General features: G+C 41.9%; 1 protein-coding gene across 1 annotated transcript in view; it reads right to left on the bottom strand.

The window, feature by feature from the left end:
• Positions 1-2,054, bottom strand: part of RASSF9 (Ras association domain family member 9) — a 31,620-nt gene extending 29,566 nt beyond the window's left edge. The window contains exon 1 of the mRNA XM_075057946.1: positions 1,199-2,054. Within this exon, the coding sequence (XP_074914047.1) occupies positions 1,199-1,245 (47 nt within the window). The 5' untranslated portion in view covers positions 1,246-2,054. The remainder of the gene's footprint in view (positions 1-1,198) is intronic.
• Between the last annotated feature and the right edge of the window lie 16,538 nt (positions 2,055-18,592).

Genomic DNA, 18,592 nt, shown 5'->3' with positions numbered 1-18,592 from the left:
TAAGTTAATATTTTCACACAATCCCAACAAATACAACCACCCCTGAATAACTTTCAGTGTATTGGATGGGAAAACCAAAAGGCAAACCTGGAAAAACTCAGGACATTTTTACAAGACTTTTTAGGGTCCAATTACATTCCCTCTGAAAAAGATTCTCCCTTACGTGCCCTTAAACATGAATTCAGTGGAGAGCACCAGTCAAAGCGGGGAAGAGATCACAAGTGATTTTTGAGTTTCTCGCCAAGCCAAAATTCCAGCGATCTGTTTCTGTTCGGACTCAGCTAGGCGGGTTCAGCCCACCGTAAATTCCATAGGGTCTGAGCAAACTGACTCTTAAGAAACCCAGTGCCACCCTAGCCCTTAAAATGATTCCGATAACTCTTTTTTCCTTCTTTTTCCAGTTGGTGTGCGTGATGGCATGTGGAAGCACCCACAACCCGAGGGGCAAAGTCCCCATCCAGAAACTTGGCAGAGGCCAACCCAAGGACCCCCCCAGCTGTCACCCTGAATATTTGGGGGGCAAAAAACCCCACAACCAACCCATAGGCAGTCAAGTCCGGCTCAGACTAGAGGCTACCCCCCAAAAACCATCCTCCCTTCCCTGCCCACGCTGGAAGAGCGATGCTCTCCCACCTCCCACCCCCCCAGTTTGGGGACGGGTTTGATCCACGGGGGCTGTGGGGTGCGGCTCTCCCTCCCGGGGAACCCCAGCCCGGCCCGGTTCGGCCCTCCCGGGAGAAACACGGGCAGTTTTTTTGTCCCAAAGAAGGATGAGGGGCTCCGGGACCGTGTCCCGTCCCCCCCCCCCCGCCAGCTTTTCCCTCCCGGTCCCGGCCGAGCCTCACCTCGGTCACACTTCCCAGGTCCGCCGGGGTTCGGACGGGGGGGGGGGGGGGGGCAAAGTCAGCAAAAGCTTTCTTGCCCTCACTCCAAATACTGCCCAGGGCTCCAAAGAGCCGGAGCGAAGAGGGGAAAGACTCCCGGGGCTGGGGGGGGGGGAACATTCCTTCCCTCCGGTCCGGCTCCCCGGAGCCGCAGGTGAGTCCCCAAATTCCAGCTCCCGGGAACGGCGTGGGGCCGCAGCAAGGCATCCTCCCCCCCCCCCCCCCGAACCGAAAAAAAAATAAATAATAAAAAGTACAAAAGCAATCCATCCCATCCCTCCCTCCCTTTTCCTCCGCGTACCCACGCTCTTTACCTGGTTTTATGCCGGGTTTTTAATAAATTCCTTCCAAAGGGAGCCATGATCCCAGCGGCAGAAGCATAACATCAGCGATCCCCAAAGAAGTCGAGGGTGTTCCCTACTCCCCTATTTTTTTTTTATTTTTTTTTTTTTTTCCCTGAGCTCCTTCCAGCTTGTTAATAGTCACCGAGCGTAGCGATGAGCTGGAAGTTGTGCAATTTACTGCTAACTTTGAACTCCGGCTTGTTGCTGCTGCTGCACCTTTGGAGTCCTGCCCAGCTGCAAACTTGAAGGAGGCGTTTAGGAGGAGGAAAAAGAAAGGAGGGAGTGTGTGGAAGGGGGGTGGAAATACGCACTTGCTCCTCTGATGTGAAGTTATGCACAGAACTCGCTAAACTTTCAGCCTCGTCGCCCCTCAGGGCAGCAGGCAGCAAATGGGAAAAGCAGGGGGGTTGCTCCGGTGGGGAACTCTGTAAAAAAAAAAAAAAAAAAAAAAGGAAAAAAAGAAAAAGAAAAAAAAAAAAACACACAACAAAAGGACTGAAAACTTTTCCCGGGAGGCTCCAGCCACTTCAGGTCAAGTCGTTCAACTAAACAGCAGCGTTAATGAAGGGCAAGCAACAGTTGCCACACCAGTTCCCAGCGCATAATAACCTGCCTTCTCAGTACCTCTTTACAAGGTGTCGGACAAGTAATGGGAAGATGAAGGGGAAAAAAAAAAAAAGTTCTGTGGCCCCTCTGCCCTCCCCGGATTTTTAAGTAAACGAGCTATTTGCGTGAAAGCCTTCGCAGACTAAAAGCACCTCCGCAAACCTCTTAAGCGTGGCCTAGCAGAGACCGAGCGTGGCAGCCAGGCGAAAGGCTCAGCTCGTCCTGCGATGCTGCAGGACCTTTTTTTGTTATTATTTTCAGCTGGGTTCGCCAGAAGGGAAATGAACGCACACTACAGTTCCTGTTCGCTGCAACCCCCTGGGAACGAGAGATTTGGAGTAAAGCTTCAGAAGGGAAAACTTTTTAAAGCTTCAGAAGGGAAAAAAACTTTTTTTTTTTTTTTTTTTCCCCTCCCCCTGTACTCCAGTTTGGAGCAGAGCAAGGCAAAGTGGACCCATTGCGCCCCAAAGGCTGATGCTGGTGGGTGAAGGTCCTGGGGCCGGGAGTCAAGTGGTAAGTCCCCAGTGCAGCCCTAGCCCAATCTAGCCCTCTACATTCTGCAGTTAATTTAACAGGTACATTTTAGACATAAATCACTCCTCTTGGGGTTTTTTTTTGTTCTTGTTTCTCACATATTACGGCGCAAATTCTTTACCCGGCCGCCCAAAGGTGCAGCACAATAGGGAATTGTTTTATTAACCAGGGGGAATGATTAAATAGGAGCCTACCAGAGTAAGGGCTTATCTGAAAAAAGGCTTTTTCTTTTTCTAAAATTCCCCTTTCCTCCCTTAGTCAAGATAGTCACAGCAGCCTGAAGAAAACAAAGCAAAGGCCCATTCCATGGGTTACCTATTACTGGCAGCTCTGGGAATACCCCACATATTTTCAGTTCAGTCCCACGCCACTAAATTCTCTGAGCTGTAACTACAAAGAGAGGGACCGGAGCCTCTTAAAAGCCTTGTTTGGGTAATCATCCAAACAACACAAAAATAGGGAAGCTGAAACAAAACCATTTTCAGATTTCTTATCCCACTGCCAGGGTAGATTTTAAGTAGTCTGATTTGGGCATTATGAACATAAGCCCAAACACATTAATTCCATAGAATCTTTCCTTTTGCTTTGAATCAGGTTTTATATGTCACAAAGAGGGGATTTTCTTATATCTAAAGGACCCGGAATTTTTTTCGGTCCCTAAGAGATGTTCAAGGTGTATTTGGCATAAAAATCAAATCAGTGTAGAATTTCCTAGAGAATAATTAATATTCAAATTACTATTTTTATTGGCAGAAGTAAAATTAAATAGCTTTATCTACAGAATAACATTCACTTTTCCCTTCATTATGAAAATAAATAGTAACTCGACAATATTTGCAGCTGGTTTTATTACTTCTGAATAGTCATGTCACAATTTTAATTTATTCAAATATTAAAATACCGTGTAAATTCTTCCTCTTCTACTAGCAAATGCAAAATTATTTTCAACCAAAGATATGTAATGTGGGAACGGGGTCCGTCTACGCAAGTAAATCAAAATGCTTGTTACATTCATGTAGCTATGCAAAGAATTGTAGGAAAGACTCCAGCATAACAAGCAGGCATTTTCCCCATGGCTGAGGGAGAAGAGAAGGCTTTCAGTCTGTGCATTTTCACAATTAGGCTAACCAAAACCAGGAAGAGAGTAAGTGGGTGTATGATAAAGTCTTACAAAGTAATAAAGGAGAGAATCCTAAGAACGAGGAACATTGCTCTTTACTAAAAACAAGACCAAAGGACATCTAGTATACCATAGAATACATGCTGTTTCACTTGGTATTCAATTAATGTGTAGAAGCCAAACAAAAATGTCACTGGGGGGAAAAAGACTTCTGAGTTTATCCAAAGACATACACAAAACCATAAAAATATGTGGATATTTCTTTTGGTAACAGAAGCGACACCAATTTCCATTCCTCAGCGCATAAACCAGTCTCTGAATAGAGTAGAAATAGCAGCAAAACATTTCAGAGGGACAGGTTAATTTTGTAGGCAGTGTTGACACAACAGTTCAGTTAGCTTGGCCTTAAACTTCCAAAGTGCCTCAAACTATCTGTATCTGTATGTACACGTCTTTAGTTTTCTTTAAACTCCAGCTCTGATCTTCCAGGAATATTGGGCCAACATTCCAGACCAGCGCCCTGGCACTTCCCAGCATGCCACGTGGACATGAAAAGCAACCACCGCTCAAGTCTTGAGTATGATCACCTTCTAAACATGCAAAAATCTAAAAGGCAGATAGCTGGTAACGTCGCATTTTTCATCCTTGAGCTCTTAAACTCAGCCAAAGTATTCTCTGACACAGTTTCTTCCCCCTAGGAGAAGTAATGAATGAATGGCAGATAGTTCAGTCTGCAGGACTCATTTTTTGAAAACACTCCATAAAATACGTCTGTACTGAACTTGAGATCATCAGAAAGACGTGTCAACAATTCACTCTGGTATTTAAAGGAGAAGGAAAGGCAATTATAAACACTAGGGTATCACCTGCCGCCTGGGTAAGCTTACTGAACAATAAATCTGGATGCAAATCTTGGGTGCTTGATCAGAAAGCTTAAGGGAGTGTTTCATTTGCCATCTTCCGAAGGAACTCGCACTGAGTGTTGTACACATCTCTGACAAAAATACTGCAGCACAGCAATGCCTTAAACCCCAGCTTTAACCATCTCAGTCTGCAGAGAGAGTTTCAAATGAACTTCTTACATGCAACAAGGAGCAGGTGTGCTACCGCTCTCTCCTTCCCTTTCTTACTTCTCTTACCCACCACCTGGTTCCAGTGCCTATCTTACACAGTCTCTGAGATACCATCTGATCTCCTGGTAAGCTGACGTAACTCATTCAAATTCCAACCCAGCAACAGAAGTTTGTTCCTTCTGTTTTGGGCTGATCGGTGAGGTGAGCTGGCTTACCTCGAGATCAGACAAGATCAGTCAGACAGTGTGATTTCCAGAGCTGATGCAAGGGAGGAGTTGAACTATAAGCAGGACTAAGAGAACTAAAAAGAAGCAAAGTGAAAGGAGGGCTTGGAAACAGGGGGAGGGAGCAAGCCCTCCTCCTTTGGCTGTGCGGTAGGGCAGCTTGGCAGCTCCATGAAACCTATTCTACAAGTGGGTTGACAAAAAATGACTTCATCTAATCTAATGGCTTGCTGTCCTTAAAAGTGGGGAGGTCTCATTCTTCTCCCACTGGCCACAGACTCCCAACCCTTTCCTTGTGCCAGGTCTGGTTGTCAACAGGCTTTGTGCTCACACCGTTCAACTTTTTAAACGGATGGAAAACGGACTTGCCACAGGAAAGTGAATAAACAGCTTTTTGTTGGGCTAACTGGTTAAATCGGCTTACTGAGGTGTCAGACAATTGGCAGGACTGGCATGTGAGGAGAGAAACAGGACCATGTGGCCAAGAGTGTGGGCAGAGGGATGTGGGAGGAAGACGTCTCGTCTGAGCGGCCCCGAGCAGCCGGATGGCTCAGCCACGTTGTGTAACTTCATTCTGGCTGCGACGGTGAGCAGCTCGATGGAGGCAGCAAAAGCTACCTTAGAAGCAAGATAAATTGCCCATTCCTTGCTCTAGATTACTGTGCACAGGCTGCTTCTGGTACCTTGACTCCCTCATTTTAAGCCATCATAAATATTTATGTCTGCTTTAAGTGCAACCAAGTATATGAATACAAGGGGCTAGACTAGATGGTCCGATAGAGTAAGAGGGAAAGGTTAGTGCTGGGATTATAACTGGTTAAAAGGCAGGAAACTGGGCGATCCATCTTCAGGGAAGTTGTGGATTTGTGCTGCTCAACTTATTCACTTGAGAAGATTTGCAGAAGGGACTCAGAAGACTGCTAGCTGATAATAAACTGGCAGGTGAAGGCCATGTTGGTGAGTGCAGAGTAACATACCAAGAAAAAAATCTAACCAAACCTTTAAATTAACTGTCACATCTCAGAAACATAATTTATTTGGGGCGGTTCACACAAAGCCATAGGTTAATGTTCTATACTGGTAAAACCAAACCCAAAATCTAAACAAATCAAACAAAAAGAGAGAGTTAACAAGTAATGAGAAAGGAATACAGAATGAAGTGGAAAAGCTCATTATGCCACTGTAAACTTTCGCTCTGAGCTGACACTTTGAATACCCCAGGTACAGCCTCTGAAAATTTATATAGTGGCGGGGGGAAGCAAATGGCAGCAAGAGAGCTTTAGTATACAGAATAACTTAATATGTGTGGAGAAATTAAGCAGAGTGGTAAGAGTCTTGAATCTGAAGAAAGGTGAATATCTGATTATTATGAAAGAGGCCTATAATAATCTATATCATGGAGACAATAAATAAGAAACAGTTATTTCTCACAGTGTAAGTACAAGGGCCCGCTGAAAGATATAATCAGACAGCAAAGTTAAAATACACACACAAAAAGATTGTACTTGTAAGTAAACAACAGAACTACCCTCTGACTGCAAATGTCAGGGAGAACAAAAGTATGAATGAGTTAAAAAAGGGATTAGGCAAAACCATGGAGTATATGGCCAATAGAGGTCACAAAAATCACTGGGTTCTTGGGTCTTTATCACCTCAGTCCAGCTGTTTCTCAAACCTCTTTTTCTTTTCCTTTCCTTCCGCTACAGCTCACTAGCTACTGGCATAGCCCTAAACCAGTAAACCTCACAGGTTACTTCTGACTTGCAGATTGGGTCCAGATGTAGTATCACCTCAGCTGCTGTGACCTCTGTAGAGGAATTCCATGTAAAGATTTTCCTGTGCTTTAATACAGCAGTAAACAAAACAGGCCCCTTGTCCCCCTGTAAGCAGATTTTTATTCAAAATTGCAGATATAGAACTATTTTTTATATTCTACAAGCCCCAATCAGTCCTAAACATAGGCAAGGAGCAACTCTCCAGATGCTGAGACTTCTTTGTCTGCACGTGACTGTCCCAATCAGCACATTCTTCATCCAGCCCCAAATCTCTTTCTCTCCTTGCTTTCATTAGGTACTGAGACAATGTCCTGTGACTGAATGTACCATTTTCTCCTCCCTTATGCGTTCCCACGCTTTCTGTAACAGTGTAAATGCTTGTCAGTTAGGTACTGGAACACTCTGCAATAAAGAGGCTGAAGCAAATTAAGTGAGCATCGAGGTTTATGAAAGAACATCCTTCTGTCTATCGCAGGGACTATTAAATATAATGGTCCTAATAAGCTTTCAACTCCGAAAATCCTTGAATTGCTGATTACCTGGTGCTGGGAGTAAAAAGACTGCCTCATATTTGCCTTGCTTTTATACTCTTCCCTAAACATCTGCTAGTGCCCACTACCAGAGACAGGCTGTGATGCCAGCAAGGAAATTGGTGTGATCTAGTAGAGCAGCTCTTCTGTTAGTCACTGGATGTAACATGACTATTTCTCCTCTCCTTGTGTCTCTTCTCCAGCCCTCCTTTTTTCTGACTCTGGGATTTTGATTAAAATGTGTTAAGAGACATGAACTAAATTCTCAGCTCCTACAGATTTGCATAGTAATCATGGAAACAGCAGACAGGGTTAAATGATCTGTCTAATACCCCCCTTTGCTTTCTTTGTTTAATCCTCTCACGCAACCTATCATATTATTTCTTTTCATAACAGTTTTGCAGCATGCTGCAATAGTATTTTGTGGTTCTATTCTTTGATGTAAGTGCCTGACTTAGTAACAGTACTGACTATTGTGGCATCTTAAGTCAAAGAGAGCAGTTTAGATGAACTGCTGTGTCCCAAGCTGCCATACCTGGGTCACCAATAATTGGTGTGGAGGATTTACTGCAGAACTTAAAACTGATCTGAGCACACCTTCAGCAGCCCTAGCTCAAACTGCATCCATTGTAAAAGGCACATTGGAAACACACCAGGTACACCAAAGAAACTACCTATAACTGGAAGGATTTAGAAGTTGAAGAAACACAAAGAAAGTAATTTTCCTTATTTAAAAGTATGACAAAAATACTTTCCTGCTACAAATATAATATAGGGTTCTAAATATCTCTAATAAACCTTTTTCTATATAGCAATTTTTCCTTTCAAAAGACATATGCTAAATTTGCATAATGTACTGTAACCTACTCCCATGTTCTGAAAAAAGCTGCTTATTCTTATGCTGCCTACACCCAAGGATAAGCAATGACAGTCCCTACAGCACTAAATGAGAAAAGATGAGCATAGGATTTGTAGATAAGCAATTGACAGTATTATTTTCAATGATTTGAAGACTATGAACACATAGGAAGCAAAGGAATACAGGAAGAATCTATGGAAATATTCCGAGAACAGTCCCCCTAACTTTAAACCTCCATTAATGATGATATGCTTTGCACTCCACTATGTGACTAATAAAGGGAGTATTAATTGTATGCCTTTTGGTCCGCAATGATAATGTCCCATTAATTTCATATTTCATGTTTTTCTGAGGTTTACGTTTAGTTAGGACTCTCTGAAGATCTTGGTTCACACAGTAGGAGAATAAATGGTTTCAAACCACAAACTGGAGAATAACGTTATTGTTCCTCCTCTTCCTATCCAAATTTTAATCACGTAAGCTTTAAGAAGGACAAAGACCGTGCACCCACCAGACAGCCTCCAAGGTAAGGAGTCTTCATGCCCTATGTATAGAGTTTACCTCTTTTTTTGAATGTTGTATTTAAAATTGCTTCCTAACAGAGTGATACATTCTCACTGGAATTAAAGATAAACTGTTGACATGCTCATGGTCAGGTTTGATTCCTCAAACACACACACATACAGAGATAATATTTTCTTTTTCTTGTGGCTGCATTTCAGAAGCCTCTTGCTCAGCTGAGCTGGATCAATTGGTTCATTATTTAACTTTGGGTCATTATTTAATATTTCAAGAAAGGAACTCATTTTTAGGTAATCTAAATAGATTTTACAGTATTTAGAAGAACTGACCTTTGCTATCGAAAATTACTTTCAGAAAGAAACAAGCTTCTGACTGTGCTTGTCTGCTGAATGAGAACATCTTTTAGAGACAAACATCTGAAACAAATGCTCCCTGGAGGTGTGCACCACTCCAGACATTACCGACGGAGTTTTTATGTTCTTTAAAGCCAGTCCCTGAGATCCTGTCAGTACCTGCACCCATTAAGCCTATCACTTTTCAACTTTACACCAAAATCCTTGATATTGTTTTCCTGATGTACGCTTCCAGCATGCCTGTTCTCGTCTTCCTGCACAGAGAGAGAGATCTTCTCCAGATGTCAGCTCACATGTGGGCCAGACAAACATTAGGGTACAAGCTCTCTCCCCTTCCTAGATTCCAGTCATGCATGGAAAATACTCAAACCCTACCTAAACAGCAGAATAACTCCATCCCTGCGCTCTATTTTCAGGAAGGACAGAAACAAATGTTTACAGCCCCCTACCCCTATCTCGTCTCATCTAGGGGAACATGGAAAGTATCACAGATGACTCCACAGTGGCAGAAAGCTGCTGTTTCATAATCCTATCCTGGCACAGTGCCAGTTCACGAATTACTTTTAAAGGAAATTAGGGCATCATGAAGAATAAGAAATCTTCTAATACACAACATATGAAAATTCAAGGCTGAAGCAGCTTCTAAATCTTTCTCTCACTCCATTTCTTATTTAAAAAAAAAAATCAACAGAGTAGGAATCTGCATATGATGTAATACCTGGAGACAATTAAATTCACATTTCTGTGTGCTTTTTTGAAGCTTTTTCATTGAAGGTAGTGGGAGTTTTGTCTGATCAAGGCCTTCTTACACAAACGAACAACTGCAAATGTGTGGAGGAAAGACTGATCTCTGGGACAGTGAATCACAAGTGTTTTGTCTCCTTTAGAAGAAAAAAAACCCAACAAACTCTTGAGACTGTTCTGTAATTCATATCCAAAAGAATTTCTTACTTTCATCCTAGCTGGAATGCAGATTTATTGCACAGAACATTAACTTAAGAATAAACCTGGTGTTAACTTCAGAATAAAGCAATTCAAACAGTACCAATTTAAGACACAGAAATGAAAAAAAAAAGATAAAACTGTATTGAGCTTACTCTCCGCATGGGGCAGAATACTTTATATTGTATTTTCTAGTGTCTTTGTCTATTTCAAATATAGTAATACAATCAAAACTATCTGCGTCCTTCAGAAGTCTGACACATTTGCTCTTTCACAGATTTAGCATTAGTGCCGATAAGAAACATAGGTCTCTAATGAAAGATTTAGGAGGATTTTACATGCCTGAATGTTTCTGACAGAGATGCCAGAGATGGCATTCCAGACCAGCTAGCATCAGGAAGATTTTCAAAGGGTGAAAAGCCATGTGGGATACATGCTTGCATCTCACCAAAAAGAAGCAGCAGGATGAGACAGTTTACAAAGCAGAGAGATGTATGTCAGGATGCACATCTTCGCCTGAAGATGTTATCATGTATTGAACTGGGGTATAATTCCTCGCAATGGAGGAGACTTACCTCCTTGTAAATGATTGCTTCTGTGAAACTCTTTTGTGCCTCTTGGTCAGGTATATATTTTTTCCCAGCTAATTTGTTAATTATTATTTCAGCAAGAAAATTGCCTGAGGCCCAGGCACCTAAACTCTAGAGGATAAAAGGAATGTACTGTACTGGTTTCTTCCCCATCCCGCTGGCTGCTAGTATCCTAATTTCTGAAGCAGTGTAAAGGAAATACAGTTATCTCATAAAAAGGTATAGAGGCTTTTGACTTAGCATTGCCTCAGTCCAAATCCACAAAGTTGTTTAGATAATTAACTCCCACTGATTTTAATATGTATGGATAGTTTTACTATTTAAACCTAGCTCCCTTGTGCTAGAAGATGTAGCATTAGGGGGAAGAGGGTCAGTCCCTCGCTGTGACTGTGACTGTGTGATGGCTTGAAGGCCTTACTCAAAAAAGATCTAGTTGGTTGGGTGCATCAGTCTCTGACTGGGACGGGTATACCATCAGCTACATAACCACAAAGGGTATGATCTGGCAAGAAACTGCTGCCATCGAATTATACATGCAAAAGCACAGGTTCAGCACTGCAAATATGAATGAGAGCTAGTAGCAGCGTGTGGTGGCGGAGGGGAGCTGGCATGGTTGTTACGCACGGCAGAGAAGTGTCCTATTCTCCGTAATGAAAATTACTGTTAGAAATATTGAATCTGATCCTGGTACGAGGGCTGTAGGCTATGTTATGATGGTGCTGGTGTCTGCACACTGTAAGCATTTCAAAACACAACTGCAAGCCCTATTCCACAAAAAGAAAATGTACAGAAACACCCAGTACAGGCTATCTGATGAAGTCAGCATTACAGCTGAACTCCCTGTTATAAACAAATGTGTAAAGAATAGCCAACTCTTTATCTCTAATGTTTATGTTTCTGAGAAACTTTGGAGAGTAGTAAAGCTGGTCAGTGTTGTCCTGTGTTCTCTACTAAGGTCAATGAGAGTTGGATATCTGAAAACCCATAAAGAGGGTTAATCAAATGCTTCTGCTGGTTTAACTGTTCCGTGATGCACATCCTTCTTCTGTGGCTTTAGACTATAGGAAGCAGGAGCTACCTATACTTGCTGTACGTGTGTAAGCCTGCCATAGATAACCTGCCACACCTGCTAAGGTTTTGAACTCCTTCACACCTTCTAACACCCCTTAGCTCTATAGGGATACTATCTAAAATTATTCTTTCTGCATTAAGACCTCAGCTGGCTGTTCGCACAGCAGAGGGACCTCGTCTGTGTAAACAAACCTTTTCCCTTTGGTGATATTCATTGAAATAGGGGCAGAGAGGTTCACTTCCAATGCTCTACCTTGCTGGTAAAGATAGGGCCCTATGGAGTGAGGCCACTGCAGCTACATCTATGCAAAGCTATCCTTTGCTTCTTGGCCCTAACAGTGAGTATCGAGCTCTCTCACCAGTGACCAGTGAGTACAGCCGGAGCACTTGTTCATCCCGGAGAGACTGGGGACAATGAGGAGCAAAGGAGGAAGAAACTGAAGTTTGTCTCTGCCCTAAATATTTACTCCTGATTTTCAAAAGTTTCAGTTTTACCTAAATCAACAATGTGAAATGTGACGGGTCACCACCAGGTAAATGTAATGCTCTTCAAACCTACCTGTAGTTTTTGACTGCTAACATAGTTTCAGTTGATGCCCAAAGTATTCCATAGGTATCTCATGAAAATCAAGAGCTGTAATCTAGGCCTCGCTGCTTAAATCAACAACTCATGTTCCTCAGTGCAGGTACATGAAATTTACAGATACAGACAAGCTTGAGTTTTAGCATTTGAGTCATGCTACTCATCTTCTTAAAATTAGGCATGTATGGAGGTGTTTGCAGGATTGGGGCTACATCATCGAGTGATTAGAAAACAGTCCCCTCTGGGTCTCAATTAAACATGGCTCCAGTAGCACAAATCAATGCACCAGGGGGGTGGTTTGAAGCTGAGATCATGTCTACAGCACAAGGCACGGCTGACATCACCGTGTTAATCTGGGGTGTGAGCGCTCTGCGCTCACTGAATCCCCTAGTTTACCTGCAGTTATAACAGCACAACTGTTTTCTTGCCAGTCTAACATATTTCTGTTGGGAGGAAGAGGGGGGAGAGAGAGAGAGGAGGGAGTAAACCAAGGCTTGATGCCATTACGATATGGATGGCAATCACAGATGTGGAACTACTGCCATGACACCTGTCCAGGAGGATGCACTGCTCTGGGTATTTTTGATAAGGGATAGAGGCGAAGGTTGCAGCTCTTCCGCATTCCCCGTGATAAGCCTTACCAGTAAAAACAAGGCTGGTATAGGCTGCCATGGATGACAAACTTTTTTTTTTTTTTTTCCCAGAGCAGTGTATATTTATAAGCTGTGTTCTAGTTTAGACATGGCTATAGTTAATTAATGTTTGTAAAGCACTGAAATTGAAAGGTGTTATGCAAATGCAAAATATTCTTCAGATGCAAAGCCTTATTTTATTTTTCAGAAAGACTGCTTTCTTTCTTTGTCAGTTATGTTTTTGCTTATGTTGTAAATGATTGGTTGCCTGTATTTGCTGTTGTAACATGTATTCTTATTACCACTTTGTCTGTCTTTATTGGGATGTCTGCTTTTCAATCTCCAAGGAATTTCTTAAATGCTATGCATGCAAATTTCAGTTCACAGATGTGCAAATTACATAGATGCTTTCCATCCCTCATAGGTAAAAAGGCTGGAAGTTGCAGAAGGGGTGTATACTTGGAATGTGCAGGCTGGCACAGTGCTGAAACCACAGGTCTTTGAATTCATATTTTGCTTCTGAGGTTTACTCCTAAATCAAAAACAATCAGATTTAACAATGATTTTTAAATGGTCTACTCATAAATGGTCAAACCAAGCACCTTGTATATGAAGAATAAATTTTAAACTAGTGCTTCTGCCCTGCTTAATGAAATTTTCCGAAGAAGGAAAAACAACTAACAAATTGAATAAAGGAAACACTTCTACAAAATGAGGCAGTGATTCTCAGTCTTTTCTTATGTCGCAGTAGAACAACTGTGTAAGACAGACTGTCCATGACTCTTGAGGCCCACTTTGATAAAAAAAAAAAAAAAAAAAAAAAATAAAAAAAAAATAAAAAAAAAAATAAAAAAAAGAGGTTACTGGTTGTTAGGAAACCTCTTAAGGACTCCTGGCAAAGAACCTGTATCTGGCCAAGGTGAAGGTCTCAGCATAATCTCACTGATTTACAGTAATAATAACATGTTGCCTCTCTACTGTGCACAGAGGAAATATTCCTCCGTGTTTTTAACCCAAAATCTTTTCGTGGCTGTGTGATTCTAAATAACTAGTCAAAGTGAAATTGTCTCTTGGGTACAAGGGAACAGCATGAAAATTTAAGAAATTTGTGAAGGTGGCAGGAAAGACAAAATAGAATGATTTCAAGAATGTCATAGTGTGGAGTCCAATTCCTACTTACGTGACATAATTAAACCAGTGTAATATAACAGTGCATACCGCATGTCTTCAGTTACCATGTTCCAGGGAAAACTGAAGAAGAATTGCAGACAAAAACTGAATATCATGAGAAAAAGAGAGTCACCCCTCTGAATTCAGATGAACTTCATTTTGCTCTTTCAGGAACTGTGGATAATCATTGTTATCTGATCAGTCCAACAGCAACACTATTAAACCAATAATTTTGCATCCTGTAACTATTTCATCAGTTTAACACAGAATTTCAAAGCATGATCACTCTGATGAACAGTGGATTACATGAATATGCAATCTTCAGCAAAGTTATATCAGGCTTTTCACCCATGTCCATTGTATATATTATATCCTGAAACTTAAATTAAAATATTCATAGCTCACTGGAGAGAAATGAAAAATTGATTAACTTAGGTATTTGGGGAAAACATGTAATCAGAGAAATGAGAGAGATGCAGTCTGGCCTGGGAATGCATTGCTGAGAGGTGAAGGTAAGGAGGAGGTGCCCAAAGCATAACTCCCATGACACACTGTGGTGGCACTTCTAACTGCACTGTTTGCTTTCTCAGATAGGAGGATTCTAGTAGGAGAGTGAAAAAAAGGAAGTGAAAATTAGAAGTGAATATTGTTTTCTTATGGCCTTTTTAAACCAAAATTATTTTTCCTAAACAGTTACCAAACAGTTACATATATATATATATGACCAAAAGGTTTGTATTTTTAGTGGTTTTAACTGTAGGTGTGTAGATGCATACATGCTGTATTTGCTTTATAGTAATGGAAATATAGAGTCTGTTTTTTCATGAGAAGGGTTAGAGAATGTCAAAGTCCAAAAAATGTGATGGCTGTGCTTTAATAGAAAAAAAAATTCAAAAGAAGAAATGCTACTTCAGATCATTCTGTTGAGATGATACTTTAAAATTTTCTGTGATTTGAGAATCATGATGCCCTGGGGTACTGAGAAGTTGTTGCTGTTTGAAACGTCAAAGCATCAAGAGAAAAAGCTCTGCCATGTATGTAGAGGCTACACAGAATGCTGCTTTCACAGTTTCAGACTCTGGAACTTTAAAATATAAAGAAATAGCTCATTAGACATCCAAGAAGTTTCTGCTGATTTGCAGCTCCTTACAAAATGTGGCATAGATTTTCTGTGTTATTAAGGAACATTTCTGATTCAGATAATAATGTGGTTGCCTGTGCGTTTGGGTTTGGTTTTTTTTTACAGCAGTAAGTTTTTGAATATTATTCAGCTGACTCCTCAAGGTTTCCTTAGAGTGCACAACCTCACAAACCTAAAAAATCAAGTCACAGAATGGCTAGAGGATGCTTAATGGTTTACTTGCTTAGGAATGATCCAGTGTGTTAAGCATCATCTCCTTTTTACTTTTGAAATTTTCTTCTGATATCCTCTGCAGCACAGGTGATCTCTGGGATTTTCAGCAAGTGAATACACCATCAATTTTTGAGCATCACTGTCATGACCAAACAGAATAAAAACCCTAGACCTATTTTAAGCTGAGAGAAAGAGATGCTGAGAACTCACAATACCTGGGAAATTCAGCTGCAGTGTCTGACTATGCTTTATGCTTTAAACGTGCTTCGAATACCCTTCCCTGCCTGTCCTACTGCTTTGCTTGAGCTTATTGCCCCTTGAGTTCACATGATATAAATTAATTTGAGTCACCAGTTTTCTGCCCAGCATATTAACCTAAACTGCTGATAGCCAAACTGTTGTAGGGCAAAGCAGCTCAATCACCACAACTAAATTCAAATTTGAGATTGTGAGTAAGCCTCTTGAGCCAGTTTACTGTATGAAATTTTGTCTTGCTGACCACCTCCGGAATGATTCCTCTTCTCTTTTCCATACGTCTGTAACTACTGCAAGGTTTGGCTGAAAAACTTAAAAAATAAAAAAATCCACAAAAAAATTCTCAGACATTAATATATTTAATGACAAGATTGAACAGCTTGAATTGCCTTCCATTCATTCTCACTGTGTTTATTTCTGTTCTCAAGGCATAAGTCTGCTAACTGGAACATCGACTGTTCCTTATTATAGTCTCCAGTACCTTCTACTGCAGGATCATTAACAGAATGGTTTTCTCCGTCTGTCTGGTGATTACAGCTTTTGTGTTTGGTGTCATCCATATGTTATGATGGTAGTTTTATGTTCCAGTGACAAAGTAAATGGAGGTTCATGGATCTGTTCTTTCATGAATCTGCCATTTGCCTGATTGTTTCATTATTTTCAGATGCCTCACAGTTGTGAATAGACCCGATTTGTAGGCCTGGACAGGCTGTTTAAATCACATGTTGAGGGCAAGTAAAGATAAACTGAGTTTCCCAAGCTGACTCCCACTAATGAATAGTTATAAATGTTTTCTTTAGCTGAGGAATATTTAAAAAGAGAGAGGGAGAGAAAGAGAGGGACAGATCTTCAAAGAGGGTTTTTTTCTTATAAAAGCTTCTCTGCAGCACGTTTCTGATTAGGAGAAATGTGATATGAAGATAACTTGAGGAAGACAAGGTGATTTAGGGAATTAATTGTTGAAAGGGTTAAAATTTCTAGTATGCAATTCTTAATGGAGCAGTAGAAGCTACAGATGTAGGAAAGAGGTAGAAAAAGTAAGTAAAGGAGCATCTGAGACACAGAAGACAGTTCAGTTCTACTGAGAAAAAACTATAATTGTCCAAGCTCAGTTGTGCCTGATCCTGGGGACTTGAAGATAATATGTCAAGAACATTCAGTGTGATAAGAAAGCAAAGAAGATTTTTAACACTGATGTTTCTGCCTTGTCATTTTCCGGGAGGGGGTGGTAGTGGTGGGGTGGGTGGGGAAAAGGTGAAACCAGAGCAATGATAAAAAAGATTATGGTCCATAACACACAATACATTCATCCTCTTGAAATCACTAATCATTAGTATCTCAGCATACAAAAAAAAAAAAAAAGGAACAATTAGGTGATCACAGATTTCAATGGCAGGAAAAATGGCAATTACTCTCTTCCTGAGGAAAAAATAAAACTTCATTCCTATAAATTCCAGTTACATAAGAATATGGGCAATTACACTATTGAAGAAATTTGTGACAGAGAGTAGGCACTGGAAAATATCTATGAAATATGATTCTCATTCATAGAGCTTTCTGAACTGCAGAACACCCACAGAGCAAAATCAGCTGCAGATTGGTCTTTCCACATCACGGAAATAATAGAAAATAGGACTAGAGGGGAGTGTGAGAGGCTATCTCATCTAACCTCCGTGCTAAGGCAGATGAGCGATAGCTGAAACTTTCTGGCAGACTAGCACAGCCCATACAATGTGATAAGGGTGTTTTGGGGGGTTTGTTTGTTTGTTTGTTTGTTTTTAAATTCTCTCTTAGTAGGATAGAAATATGTGTTCCCAACTGTATGCAAAAATCCGTGTTCTTAAAACATCTAATACCACCGGAATGCACCCACCTTTATTTCTGCGTATATTTATTTGACCATAAGCCAAAACAACATTCACATTTCAATTTTGTTATGCTTGCAAAAGTTGATTCAGGGAAGAAGGAATTCAGTCAATTAAACTTTTCTCACCGGGTGTTCCTCGTGGCAGGATTTTGAAAATTCTGCCTGTTTTCTCATCTGCGGCATCTATTCAGCCTCACAGATAGGCACGGGGGGGCAGGAGGGAAGCAGCACCCGCCACTGCTCTTTGCATTTTAAAGGAAACTTTTCTGCAGTGAAGAAAACCTCCACTCTGGCAGCATCTCCCATTCGCGGAGTGCCTTCTTGCTATGGGTGGCATGTGTATCCGTCCTTCAGCGTATTCACAGAGCTCAGAATGTTCCGCATTGTAGTATCTGCGTTCAACAGATGGAGCATTTGTCTGTATCTGAGGGAAAAAAAAGCACAGTAAAAGCAGGAGAGCGATGGAGGCTGATGCGAGTCCTCAGCTTTACACACACGTCCATACTCCCACGTTGAAGTTTACCCTGCTCTGCCCTCCGCTTTTGGGGCATTTCCTCAGCTTTTACTGGCTCTGGAGCTCTGGATGCTGTTCGCGGAGCCCGGTCTTTGCTGGTCCTTGAGGAAAGCTACCTGTTGTAAAATTCAACCCGGAAAAGTACACGTGAAGGGAAACCAGAGCCGCCGGCGTAGGGCAAGCGCTCTGAGCGAGTAATGGGGACTCTCGCCGGGGCGGGTGTCACAATTTTTTGCGCATCTGTGAAAAACCTCTATCAAGTGACTTTCCCGTTATCTTCCTCCAGCTCACTCTCTCCCCCACAGGCGACTTTTTTTTTTTTATTTTCTTTTTTTCCTTTTCTTTTTTCTTTTTTTTTCTTTCTTTCTTTTTTTTCTGCTACCCATGCCCGATGTCCGTCCCCCCCCACCCATCCCCAGTTTAACACCCGTGTCCCTGCTCGGTAGGACACCCGTGACCCGTGTGTTATTCTCTCCCCGTATTTTTTTCCCCCAGGCTGCAGGTAGGACAAGGTAAAACAGAAGCCGGCGTTCCGCGGAGTGCCGCTACCGATTCCCCCCCCAAACCCAGGGAGCCGAGCAACTCCGCTAACTTTCCCCCCCCCCATTATTATTATTTAAATACTACTACTAATAAAGAATTATTTATGGGGACAGCTCCCTGGGGGGGGGGGGAACCGCCCGGCCCCGCCCCACCGGCGCGCGCCCCGCGGGGCTCCGCGTGCGTCAGGCGGCGAGTGGCGTCAGCGCTACCGGGCGGGGAGGGGGCACCCGGGGGGGGTGAGGGAGGG

The sequence above is a fragment of the Buteo buteo genome, chromosome 26, assembly GCF_964188355.1.
Source record: "Buteo buteo chromosome 26, bButBut1.hap1.1, whole genome shotgun sequence".
Taxonomy (NCBI): Eukaryota; Metazoa; Chordata; class Aves; order Accipitriformes; family Accipitridae; genus Buteo; species Buteo buteo.
Note: the sequence above shows the minus strand (reverse complement) of the source record. Positions and strands in the feature narration are given on the sequence as shown.